Source organism: Antedon mediterranea, chromosome 4 (genome assembly GCF_964355755.1).
Source record: "Antedon mediterranea chromosome 4, ecAntMedi1.1, whole genome shotgun sequence".
Lineage (NCBI taxonomy): Eukaryota > Metazoa > Echinodermata > Crinoidea > Comatulida > Antedonidae > Antedon > Antedon mediterranea.
The window spans coordinates 7,384,699-7,398,693 of NC_092673.1; the positions used below are offsets into that span (position 1 = coordinate 7,384,699).

At 32.0% G+C, this 13,995-nt stretch overlaps 1 protein-coding gene and 1 non-coding gene across 2 annotated transcripts; one reads left to right on the forward strand and one right to left on the reverse strand.

Moving 5' to 3' along the window:
• Nucleotides 1-506: 506 nt before the first annotated feature.
• On the reverse strand, nt 507-663 carry LOC140048154 (U8 small nucleolar RNA). Its single transcript, XR_011845061.1, has one exon. It is a non-coding gene; the product is annotated as a U8 small nucleolar RNA (small nucleolar RNA).
• A 4,808-nt stretch (nt 664-5,471) lies between these two features.
• Nucleotides 5,472-11,398, forward strand: LOC140046769 (sodium- and chloride-dependent neutral and basic amino acid transporter B(0+)-like). Its single transcript, XM_072091491.1, has 12 exons — nt 5,472-5,604; nt 6,024-6,155; nt 6,458-6,809; nt 7,285-7,417; nt 7,991-8,125; nt 8,538-8,641; nt 8,962-9,086; nt 9,283-9,395; nt 9,943-10,071; nt 10,367-10,582; nt 10,872-11,036; nt 11,219-11,398. The coding sequence occupies exons 2-12, from the start codon at nt 6,050-6,052 to the stop codon at nt 11,396-11,398; spliced, it is 1,758 nt and encodes a 585-aa protein (XP_071947592.1). The 5' UTR covers nt 5,472-5,604; nt 6,024-6,049.
• Nucleotides 11,399-13,995: the final 2,597 nt, after the last annotated feature.

The following is a 13,995-nucleotide window of genomic DNA, read 5'->3' on the forward strand; positions in this document are numbered from 1 at the left end:
TGAAAATTTAAAGCTTACGTAATTAACAAGTAAATTAATTTGATTACATTTCGTCTGGAAAATCGTCAGGAGCGAAAGTAAACAAAGATTTCAAACCATAAGTATGCATTATGCATGATGCTAATTAGGATTGTTTACAACTTGTCACGGTTGAGAAGGTCTTCACACAGATCGCGATGATGTTTTATGATTATGCATACAGAGTAGCCAAATAAGCGCGTTGCATTATAAGATATGTTTGATCGGAAACTTTGATTGAAAGTCAAAGTTATTTTTTGAACCAAAATATTTTATTTTTTTGGAATTAGTTAAATGAACAATACATCTTTAAGATTAGGTGGATTATTTGTTTTTATTTTTTGTGAACAGATCATAAAAATTATTGTGTTAACAGAAACGTTATTAAAAAAAATATACAGTCGATTTGTAGGTCGTATAAATGCTTTTTAAAATGACCACTTCATAGAATTGAAAACAATTTTTTAAAAAGCATTATCCTCACCAGAATCAGAAGTGGATTAGGAGGAAGGTCGAGAACCTCCAGATCCAGGGCGTCATAATTCACCTGAATCATTAATCCCACATTCATCACATAGTATATAATCCATAAAACTGAAGCTTCTCAAAAGAGAAGCAACAGATCAGGATTACCCCAACTGATGAGGATAATCTAATTTTAGTGAAATACCTAAGATGTAGTTCTGTAATTATGTTTTGCTATAGGTGTCGTTTTGTAATGAAATGTGTTTCAAGGTTTACATCAGTAATATGTATATAACACTAATATGTATATAACAGTAATATGTATATAAATATATTTGTGATAAGTAATCGATGGTCATCCATCTGAGACAGCGCCAATAATTAGTTTTATCTAGTCTCTACCGACATTCACCAATCAGTAAAATGCGGATATTCCCGTTAATACAGATTTCAACATCCGGAAAATCTTCGTACTTATCTGCCCTTGTTGTACTGAATGACGTTACAAGATGTGGGTCGCTGGTGTCAAATTTAAAGTAAACTTAAAGTAGTCGTCAGGGGTTTCCCCAAACACTATAATATAAGTAGCCTAATCTAATTTGTCAATAGTTGTCACAGCAGCTACACCACCACAGTCGCTTTGTAGGCATGCGCACGGGTGTTTTTTTTTTCTGGCGCAGTCTAGTCTAAGTGCTGCGTAATTACACAGTAAACCACAATCAAATTATACAATCAGTAGTTTATCTTACTGTACAAGGTTCTCTATTAGTAACAATATTTGTATTGTGCGTATCTCTACGGTTAATAAATAATTATTTAGAGGGCCATGAACTGTACTCTTTGTGTTTTGGATTATAATAATATTAAATTCAATTCATTTGATTATAATAAAACTTGTTATAATGATAGGAGGCCTACGCAACCGGTAATATTCGAACATCCGCATAAACTGAATATTTTGAAGATAAGCAAATACATTAATCCCTTTTGTTACCTTGGTCTCAAGAATATTTTGATGAAAAATAAAGAATTCTAAAAAAATAATTGTTGAGGGAAAAGTGGTAGAGGAGACATTTGCGGTAACGATATTTTGTCATTCAGCTGTTAAAAGCTCGGTTGGCACTCAGAGACGCAACCTAGGCATAGTGAGTTGACCACTAAGCGCAGCACAGGTGACACAGCTTCGATGATCGATCGCGTCGTGGTCAAATTATAGAGACGCGCGTGCATACGTGAGAACCAAGCTTTAATTTTAACTTGTTGTACTTTGCTGGCCTAACGATGAATAGTACAACGTAAATTAATGAAGACTTTGGTGAGACAGAAACACTCAGACTAAATACGAGTAACAATTGGAGAGAGCCACTAACAATCAGCAAGTCTTAAAATTCATTTATATTTATGACCTCAATCATTTTACTGTTGTGTTTGTTTCCATACCAATCGTATTATACAGCCCCTTGTTTACACACTTGTAAAAGTTATTATCCTGGTCAGTTGAATCTATAGAGGAAGGTATTGTAGTTGACAAAGTGACACAAAATAAACAATTGTCACCGTAATTGTCATGTTGGGATTGGTTGGATTTGTTGACCAAACAAGTTCCTAGTCATATAATTATAAAAGGGAAAAACTTAGAGCCCAGTACATATTATGCAAAAATATTACCTTACAAGATGGAGAAGAAGAATGAAGCAATTGTAAGTAAAATATTATAAAATTTTATAACAAAGTTATAACAATTATTATTATTTTTAAAGTAATTATATTTATGCTAAACATTCCGCGTTAATAATTTGACAAATCGGCAATTTCAATACGCTGTTAATTGGTTATTTCAAGTTGATATTTTTCATTATAAAAATAATTGTATGTTAGACGGTAATTTCACGTTGACAAAAAAGAAAATTTCCCTTTTACAAATCGGTAATTTCACGTTAATTTGACAAATCGGCAATTTCACTTTGACAATCAGAAATTTCACGCTGACAATCGGCAATAAGAATTGATTATCGGTAATTTCACGTTGATAATTAAAATTGTATTGGTAAGTTCTCTAATGGTAGCATTTAAATTAAGTTCTTGATGTATCTTGCCTTTTTTTTAACTTAGTGAACTTATATAATAGTATTCTATAGATCTATTAAAAGTTAACATGTGTCATTGGCCTTTCTATGAAATGAAATTTGAAAATTGTAATAAAGATTAAGCAGTTCTTGTTATGCTACTTACTGAATAACTTATGGAATTCTCTCTACATATTCTTGTTTTTCTTGATTGAAAGATTTATAACACAATAATCATGAGTAGCTAAAAGTCGACCCAGTCATATTTCTGAAATTATGTGCAAACGATAAAGTTAACAAACTCCTCGCAAGTATAGAATAATTACTCGGAATCTTAATCAAATGGAATATTTTTAATTATCGGAAACATTTAGTTTCTACGAAAATGTCTAGTTTCTTCTCGATAACAAATTTTACTTTGAAATTAAGAAAGAAAGAATACTAAAAAAATGAAGATAAAATAAAAAATGAGAAGAAAAATGAAACATAATGATGAATGAAACATACGGTAATGAATACAGATTCTTGGTAACAGACTTTATGTGACAATAAAATGTGATGACCATAGGGCAAACTAGTTTGGTAGTGTAGACACAGATTAAACAGTCCTTGTAAAAGATAGTAGTTTTTACTGTCACTGATTTTCTCATCTTCTATATTCATTCATCTACATACGGTACTTATTTATAATATTATTCCCTTATTACAGGGCTCTCTTTCATGGTTTGTTTTATTTTATTATTAAATATTTTATGTAAGCCAAAGTAGTGCGAACGGGTAACAGTAGTTTGTGCGTTAAACCTTATTCACAAACGAGTATTTGAATATAAATTATATATACATTACTCTTCAAACATCTGTTTAAATATGGTTTTCTAACTCTCCTTTTCAAACAACACGTAGACGATCAACTTAAATAAAGTTCAAAAAGGTTAGAGAAAATAATTTCGATGTTGTAGCAGTTTGACCGATGGGATATTATGCATTTGACTCCTTATCGAATATTTTCTGTGGAAAAACAATTGAATAATAATATTCTGCTTTTTAATACATTTAAATGTGCATGATATACGTAAGAATAGTGGTAATATAAAATAAGATTACCTTTATTATTATTATTATAGTATCGTTGTTTTTTAATTTTCATTGCACTATTTTTCTGGACGGTTTTTTACAGTTTGAGTACAACGCTTTGAGATTTGTGATTTCTTTACAGAAAGAGAAGCGATACATGTACCTGTTAATATCTGCTTGGTATTTTATAATGCTTTATGATGTAGACTAGATCTGAACGGTGCTTTGATCTATTTTTAAAGAATGCCGCTATAAAAGTTTTATTAACATTCTCGAAAGTGTTCAGTAAATATTTTTCTTTGTGAATTCCTTTTACCACCACTACTTAAGAATGTTTGATGTGCTATTGCTCAGTTTCGTATGTTCAGCAAAACTGGTGGCTGAAATTGATGATATGTATTTCTATTCATGACTAATTACATTTACTCGACAATGACCGCAGGTACGACTACAGTTTTATCTAATCTGATGGGCCTTGAAATGTTTGTGACCGATAAGAATCGACTGCCTACTTGCTTCTGAAATGTTTTCACGATTAGGCTTATAATATCAACATTCTAAACAATTGTTTCTTGTTTTTTGAACAACAACATTCTTTAATTTTTTAAGGGAGTTATTTTTTGTGTAAAGTGGTAATTGTATAGAGAAATGTATGTCATTCGATTATCATTTTATTACTAGCAAAGTAATATAAAAACCTTGATTTTATAGATTTATAGGTGTAATTTAGATTCCTACTTGATTTAGTAATAAAGTATAGGACATTATTAATTGTGCTATCAGTTTATAATGATTCTCACTTTATGAGAATATCGATATGGAGGTTTTTAATAAAGTAGATATAGTTTGAAGAAATATATGGGAACTGTTATGCCAAATGGATGCAATGTAAGGACAAATGCTACAACTCATACTAAAAAAACAATGATAAGTTCAGCCATTTTACCAACAAAATAAATAAATGAAGAAATGACATGGAGTTAAGCAGGATACCTGACATAAAATTAACAATAGGTGGACAAAAAATGTCACAAAAAAAAATGGGGAGAGAAGGAATCAAGACAGGACTTCGAACTGGATTAGATTTAGAAGAAGAAATGGAAAACATTCGAGGGTATTCAGTTGTGGTGTGACATACCTTATGATGATGATATCATACAGTACCTCCTTCAAATTGACCTTGTGCACATTTTTTTTTCTATTTTGTAGCTTTTTCAATATACAAATAACGGGTCTATAAACATTCCGTTTATGTATGATTTATATCTTGATGAGCATACTTATAACCACATTCCGTTTGTTATAAAAATGGAGAATAAACTGATACTATGGTGGTGTAATAAAGATGTTGGCATATACATAATTAATGAATGACACGACTTTGTAATTACCTATTCGATATTAATAAAAAAGATCGTTAGTTTTTGTTGACTTTATAAAAACATTTTTAGAATAATCTTTCTTAGTTTCCAACCAATCGTTATGAACGGTAATCACACTGTATGTAATTTTTCTATCGAATAATTGTTGTTGTTTTTTTTAATTCAAGCCAGCCCATAATAATGTTATACCTATATATCTTTATAAGCTACATTAGATATTAGTAAATCTTCAGTTTCACAAATATTCTATAAGCATATATAACATGTTTTACACCTATATAAAGTAAAACTCTGTAGATAATAAAATTCGTCGAAATATTCCCTCACACATTTTCAGAGTTTGTTTTATAATGTAAAATATACATTGTAATATGTAAAGTATATAAAGTTTCTTTTTTGTTAAACTCAACTTGTAAGATTTAAAGCAAATTTTCTTTGACAGAGTACAGCGGACTTGGTTAAAGCTGGATCCGACGAGGAGCCAGAAGATAGAGAGCATTGGGGAAGCAAGGCTGATTTTCTACTTTCATGCTTAGGCTATGCTGTGGGTCTTGGAAATGTTTGGAGATTTCCTTATTTGTGTTATGAAAACGGAGGAGGTTAGATTGCTGAGCTTACTTTGTACATTTCATCGTCCTTACTAAATATTTAATCTTATTTTTCTATTTATTATCTGATTTTTTTAAAACTATACACTTTTTCTTTTGCTAATAAATTGTTGATTGAGTTGTTCAAAAGTTTTTTCGTAAATACTGCAATAAGAGGTACTGTAGTCTTAGTAGTTATATGATTCACTACTTTACTTGTTTTTGTCGAGAATAGCGTGACATTCACACCAAGCAACAGTAACTCAATATAGCCTACATTTAATTGTTTATACAATTAATCTTGGAAATTTAAAGTATAATGAGTGTTAGTGTTACGGCATGAATCCCAATTGATAAACCGACAATTCTCCTTCTAGATAGATCGAGATACATAAGTGCAAAATATATTTCCTATTTGTTTATTCCCACAGGTGCATTTCTTATCCCGTATGGCATTATGCTCATATTCGCGGGCTTACCCGTATTCTTCTTGGAGGTAAGCCTTGGCCAATACTCCAGCAGTGGCCCAGCTACGGTATGGAAAATATCTCCGATGTTTAGAGGTAAGATTGCGAATTATAATGTTTACGTCATGCTCGATACGTTCAGTGTTCTTCATTTTTGTTTAAGATATATTCAAATTATGTAATAGGCTAAAATATTCAAATTTAAAGAAAAGATAGAGAAAATAAATGATCAAAAATGCTCAAAAACCAAAAAGTGCTATAGAAAAATGAAAACATTAGAAGTGAGAGTAGGCGTGCAAGCCTCCGGGAATGTTTAGCAAAATATTCATTTGAGGTGTTATCGGGATCATGCCACGATAAATGAAAAACAGTCACATTTTAATTCATTTCTTGTTTAGGTATCGGTTATGGCATGGTACTCGTGTCGGCTCTTGTTGGAATATATTATAACGTAATCATAATGTACGCTATATATTATATGTTTGCATCCATGAGGAAAACTCTGCCCTGGACGGCCTGCAACGAGGACTGGAACACGGATTACTGTTATGGCTTGTACACAGATTGTATTGATCTTGGAGACAGTATAATGATTGATAATAATACTTGTGCTAATGTCTCTTCAATGAGTACAAGCCAAATGGAATACTATAACGTAACGTATGATGGTAGTACAGGCTTGGCTGACATATCAGAATATACTGATCCATTGGCGTCAAAACGTATACTTGCAAGCGAAGAATACTACAGGTATCTAACTGTCTCTCAATGGCTACAATAACAATAATTAAGTACTTTATACTTTAGATTGGTCTTAAATTAGAAATATGCCACTTTCGTTCCGATGACGCAAGCAGTATAGGCCTACTATTAACCGAGAGTGAAGGCAACTCTAATTGCCGTTCGTACTCCAGCACTATACCAGCTGTGTTTGCAAACCCTTGTTTTTTTGTACTACTAGTATAGCAAATAATGTTTGCTATAGTTTATACTTGATAATAGGTTAAAACACGTTAGCTGTGAATTTTAACGGTGCCAGGTCTAATATTTTGTAGTAAACTGGCTGCACCGTCAGAACGAAATGTGCACAAAATGTCTATAACTGCTTACATTCAAGACAATATAGAACTATCAGTTCAGTTATGGCTACTGCCTAATAGATAAAAGGTAATTAATAAATAATGTAAATAATGTAAGTTTGTAAGACTTGATGTTTACTTTTTAGAAATCAGGTTTTGCGTGAATCGAATGGTATTGGAGATGTAAACAACATAGTTTGGCATTTGTTTGGCTGTCTAATCGGAGCTTGGGTCATTGTATTCCTGTGTCTTGTGCGTGGCATTAAGTCATCAGGAAAGGTAAAGTAGTGTAGTCAACTTATCGCAACATACAGTATATAGCAAAATGTCTAAATGTAGAGTATATGCACAATGCCACAAAAACAATATATTAGAATCTTACTTGTATAATACGGTATATCACTTGTGAGGTGTTTGCGAACAGGTTGATTATAATACAAAAAAGTTCGTTTATTTTTTTGAATGAAAAAAATGGAAGTACAAACAAACAATAAATTTGAAACGTTCACTAAACGTCCATTATAAATATAAAATGGGTTCACATATCAATGTCTTGGCAATATAAGAAAGTTACGGTTATACAAACATTCATATCATCACGTGGTTTGCTGCTCTCTTAAAAAATATTAAAGAGCAAGTCCACCATGTGGTGATACAGAGCATTTCATAACAAAACAGTTATCCAGAAGATAATTTCTCAACTTTACTATGTTACAGTTTGGAAAACGCATGATGTTACCCCAAACCTGAATTCTGTAATTCTTAATATAACCATGAATAATATGTTTAAGCATTGATTAATAATAACGAATTAATATTTTATATAAGCTACCAATATCTATCTCATTTCAGGTTGTCTACTTCACCGCTACATTCCCGTATGTCGTGTTATTTATCTTGCTTATACGTGGACTAACTCTCGAAGGACATCAGAAGGGTATCGAATTTTTTATTACACCAGATTGGGACAAGCTATGGGAAGCTAAGGTAACATTTTTACAATTTTTTAAACATTATGTACTAAACATTGTACATGTGTGCCAACTCATATGCTTATTAGTAAAAAGGTTTATCTGGATCTCTGTATAGTATTCAAGTAAATTTTCTTTTGGATGATCCATTATGATTAGTTTAAACTTATATCAAAATATCTATTTCTGTAAAATACTTCTGTAAAGTTAAATTATAGCAGGGTGGTACATTGGTTATAGTGCATTGAAAGCTGATTACATACGACGTACCTTTAGCTCCAGTAGAATGGAATGTTGAAGAATGATTAAATTTCTTGCCCACAAGATTTCAACGGAGGTATCACATCAAAGCGTGTAAACGCAACTTTAATTAAGTCCTGTACTTCTGTCTTTCCATTAGCAAATTTCATTTAATTTCTATCTTACAGGTTTGGAAGGATGCTGCAATTCAGATCTTCTATTCCCTTAGTGCAGCCTGGGGAGGTTTACTGACTCTTTCATCATACAACAAATTCCATAACAATTGCTATTTGTACGTGTACTTTACATTTATTTATTTGTTTACATTTATTTTTGATTATTGAAGGTCATTATTACAATAATTGTGTTTGGATATAAGCTACGCTTTTGATTATTGGATGCATTATTGAACTCCATCTCGGTTGCATCAGTATTCAATTGTATAACATTATTCCTTAAATTATAACAGATGGAAACATGATTACAAGATACATAGGCGTAATTGTAACAGAAAAACAATTGTAAATGACGCTTACGAAAGTTATCGTACTTTAAACGTTTAAAAATTCTTCCCTCTGAAGTGTTATAATTATTCCTTTCTTTAATATGCAGTGACGCCCTGTTTGTTTCAATCGCTAACTGCTGCACTAGTATCTTTGCTGGTTTTGTGATCTTCTCAATTCTTGGATACATGGCGAATGAGCTTGGAAGAGAGGTTGACGAAGTTGTTGATCAAGGTAGGTATTATTAATGATAAGAGCAAAATAACAGAATCTCTAAAATGTTTAGGCCTATATTCTTAAGTAGGCCCCTTTCGTATTGTGTAGTAGACTAAAAAACAACTTATCATCGTGTATCATAAGGCGTACACACTTGAAGGTGTCACATGTCTACTGAAAATACATGAATTCTAACTTTTTCTTTTACTCCCAGGCTTTAGTCTTGCATTCATTGCTTATCCAGAAGCATTGGCAAGGATGCCGGCAGCACCGCTCTGGGCCATTCTTTTCTTTGCAATGTTGGTCACACTTGGACTCGACAGTCAGGTTAGCATCCTATTTCTATCTTCTATACATTTTTAAAGATTAATACCAAAACGCATTCTATCCCCCCCCCCCCCCCCATAGGATTGGTTTAAATGAAATAGAAAAGTTACATCCTTCAAGAATCAGATTCATCATAATATTAGTATTTTTCGAATAAGGTAGAATTCAGCCATCTTATAGAAAAAAATTAGTACGGAGATGCAAATTTTACCGATATAAATTACTGATTGTAATCAACCAGGCTATATTATATTTTATGCTATTTTAACTCCCATTTTTATATTTCTTGTAATCTTGTTATTGTATACTTTTTCTTGTATTAATTTGAAATTGAAATTAATTTTGATCAAATAAATTTGAATGATAAAAGGAATAGTATAATAGGCCTACTCTATAGCCAACAATTTTTCTTTCATATAACATATAAGCATATATCGGGTATTCCACATTTAATTCATGCAAAGACTCATATTATTTATTTATCATTATACCTGGTTTGTATTCTTTAGCAACCTTTGTTCTATTTTACACTGTTTTTTGTTTTTAGTTTACGATACTCGAAACGTTGGTAACATCTATCACTGATACCTTTCCTAAACTGAGAAAAAGAAAAACGTTGGTATTATTTATATCCTGTCTGGTTATGTTTTGTCTCAGTGTCATTTGTGTTACAGATGTAAGTAGTTTTAATAAAGCAGTATAACACAATAGTTGTATGATACACTTATATGATTTTGATAACGATGTCATCTTTTACAGCATGTAATATCGGCTTTTCGCTAAATAACAATCCTGGTGAAAGTCAATATTTTGGTAAATGTATCAATATAATAGGAGGATAGGTTTATTGTGTCATCATCTTTATAAGTTACATTCTCACAAAATGGCAAGGCCAATTTCAAAACAATCAAAACAGATATTTATTTATATTTATAATTAGTATTATATTTTGATATATCATTTTCTTGTAGGCTGGTATCTATTGGGTGAACCTGTTAGATTTTTACTCCGCCAGCTTTGCGCTGTTGACATTTGCAATGGTTGAATGTCTTGTCATATGTTGGATCTACGGAGTTAAACGTTTCCGCAATGACATACGAACAATGATTGGAGATTCTTGGGTGGACTTCCCATTGTTTAACTACTGGATCGCAGCATGGTCTGTACTTACGCCATTATTACTATTGGTAAGATACTTTAATATAGTAGTTTTTTAAATCCTGTTTTCCACTAGGCGAATTTGTTCGCCTTTTACCAAAGCGTCACTATACTATACGCATGCGTATTCATAGGTGTCCATCTTTCAAATCACTATCTGCGACGAATTCTAGTTTCTTGAGTTTTTCGCTTTCGTGAAATTAGTAATTAAAACAAACAAAATACTGCCGTTATTGCTTATTTATTTATCAAATGAAAAAAGTTAGGCCTATATTTCTACACCTGTTTGAAACTATTTTTTACCACTGCTTTCTCTAGGTTGTTCAAGTGTACAGCTGGGTCGACTGGTCAGCACCCACTTACAATGGACCTTTCCCGACTTGGGCCAATGGACTTGGTTGGGTGATTATTACAGCCTCACTTATCCTCACCCCAATATTCATGGTGGTTGAGTACACAAGAGCTTCAGGAACCTTTTTTGAAGTAAGTCACAAAATATTTATTGCTGAATATTGTTTTCTATTTATTTACTTTTTCTTGTTTGTGTGGTAAGTCTTTAAGCATTCAATCCCCGAGTAGGATGTTTGGATCAAAAATAATAATAATAATTAAACATATAGTTATGATTATACGTACTTTACGTTATAATGTATTTTTCTATTTAGCGCCTAACTCTGATAAGCAAGCCAATCCCAGAATTCGGACCATCAGATCCAGAAAACAGAGAAGAGGCAAAATCAGTGCATATGAGTCTCGGGACATGGCTAGGCCCAGTCGAATATAAAGCATCGTACTCTATGAATGGTGTGGATAATGTCAGTTTTGAACCTGCTGGGGTTATTTAAAAAACTTGACTGTTTTACGGTGTAAATGTTCATAAGACGTTAACGATCATAAATAAATTAGAAAGGTTATTACAGTATTAATATTATTCTTTTTTCTATATATATAAGGCGACTTTTTCTCATTTTACCAGATTTCTCATCTTTATCGTTTCCATTTAATTAATTAAATTTCAGTATATCACCTGGCTGTTTAGAATTCATGTTCTGTGCCTTTTTATATATGATTAAACATTTATGCTGTCTTTTGTGAAAATAATTATTCAAATGACGTCATGATTGTAAGAGCACAAATGTAGTCGATACAACGATGTTATTGTTTGTATTAACCATGATGTCATTTGATTTAAAAAACATAATGGTTATTAACTGTAGTTTTTATAACGTTTGTTCTATTATAGAACGAAATTTCTGTTTTTGTTTTATGTAATAACAAATGTAGACCCTTTTATCTATTTATCGTTGAACGAATATCGTCAGCAGCCTAATCTTTCAAAACAAATTTTATTTATTACAATGATAAGCGTTTACTTTACAATTGTAAAACTAAACCTATATGAGTAATCAATCTATGTATTAATGTAAATAAACTAACTCTACGCACTATTCTTATTCTTTGTAGATAGGCCAGATTTTTAGCTTAATAGAAATGTAGCATGGGACAGTTCTATTAAACAAACTGTGTTTTATGTTTATCTTCTCATTTTATTTGTTTGTCTAAATGTGTGGTTAAATGTAACACAAAAGCAATGAAATCATATAACAAATATATTATATATTCGGGTTATAAAACAACATGTTCATCTTCTTCTCAACTAAATTCATCACCTTTGCTTATAGGTGATGATGCAACAAAAGTCAACAAAAGTGTGGTATGATCGACCAAAACATCTTGGTCAGACAAATTATAAGTATTGGAGAGTTCATTCAAGTACATACACAATATCTTCTAATGTTGGCATTTTAAGATGTGGTGTTCTTTCCACAAGGAACGAACATAGCGCTCATATTATAGATGATGGATGCAATCGCAAATTGCATAGAACCGGCTCGCTTTTGGTTGGTGAGATAGAGGCCTGATTCAAGTAATACACAATTAACTTGTCCTTATAAGTTATAATAGTATATCTAATCTGCCTTAAAGGTCCGAGCTATCTCAACTATTGCAATGCTGATGACTCAGCTTTTAATTACGTCAAGGAACAACTTATTAATGGTATTGTCAGGTTGGCTCTACTGATTAGTAAGAATTAGATGTACCTTCTCAAATCCGTATAACTTGGGTTAATTGCAAAGAACTAGGCCTACGTGATGCCTAGACCAGTATGGTGTTGTTAGCGTCCCTAGACTAACTTTAAAACTACATGATTGAAATGATCACCTGTTGTGACTGTTACGAATATTTTAAAATTGTAATTCGTTGTGTGAATCAACGGTTTCAGTCCTTCTTTTTGTGTTATGTTTAATTATCAATGTTGTTTTTAAAATAAATTATACCTGAATATATATAAATGAATTTTACAAATACTGTTACCGATTAGACTACGAGATGTCCCGGGTATAATGAATTGTGATTGATATGTCACATTTTTATTACATTTCGAATTTTTAAATAACCTTATAGGCCTAATTAGAATATTATTAGATAGTACAGTACTACAAGTGTACAAAATGATGAATAAATTATTATAATTATGAACAAATTGCTTTAAATAAAATTATATTATTTCAAAGTTACCTTCATTTATTCAATTTAAAGTGGAGCTACACTCAGACTTTCTCAGCTTATATTATGTTTAAGTATGTTTAATTGAAAGTGATTACATAAAAAAAACAGAGAAAACACGGAAATATTTTTCAAAAACCCATTTCTAAAAAATCGGTTAGAAAATAGTGTTTTTTAATACACTTTTTCAGTAACTTAGGGGTTATTAGTTTACAATACGTCGCGAAACGCGTTACACTTAGCGACTGACGCGTTTTAGTCGCCGGTGAACTGTCTCCCCTTTGGTAAATTATGTGTCGAAAAATGGGGAATAAATTTTATACACACAATTAATACGATTTGTTTAGGCCTAAGTAATATTTCCGATAAAAATGTCAGTATAATTTACATGTATAACCTCATGATTTGCAATGTACAACAACAGCATAATTAATCTTATCAGATTGCTTATTAACTTTAAGCTAGGCCTAGCTAAGCCGTCTCTGCTCAGCCTAGCTAGCCTTGAATTTTTGTCTAAGCCTATGGCATTCATGGGTTTGAAAATGCTTGGTCGTTTCGCCCCATTTATCGTTCCTGGGTTTTCTCGCACATTCACAAGAATTGTGAAACACAAAATCCTATACAGAACAAGAGTAGTAAAGCGATGACCGATGTGGAAGCTTAGGCCTGACTGAAAAGCAACTTTTCAGGCACCCTATCATGGCCCATGGGGTAGGCCGAAGTTGGGTGTCAACAGAACAAACTTCACTGCTGTCAGCCTAGCTAGAGGCCAAACAGCATCGGTACATACCTACACTCTAGTAGGCCTAGGCCTAGCTTTATTGAATATATAGCCACGTCTTTCTCAAATCTCGTTAAATTTGACATTTTAGTA

Coding starts and splice junctions, on each gene's coding strand:
- LOC140046769 (XM_072091491.1), top strand. CDS start 6,050: ATGCTCATATTCGCGGGCTTACCCGTATTCTTCTTGGAGGTAAGCCTT. Junction 8,642..8,961: donor TTCCATAACAATTGCTATTT/GTACGTGTACTT, acceptor TTTAATATGCAG/TGACGCCCTGTTTGTTTCAA. Junction 10,583..10,871: donor TTACGCCATTATTACTATTG/GTAAGATACTTT, acceptor TGCTTTCTCTAG/GTTGTTCAAGTGTACAGCTG.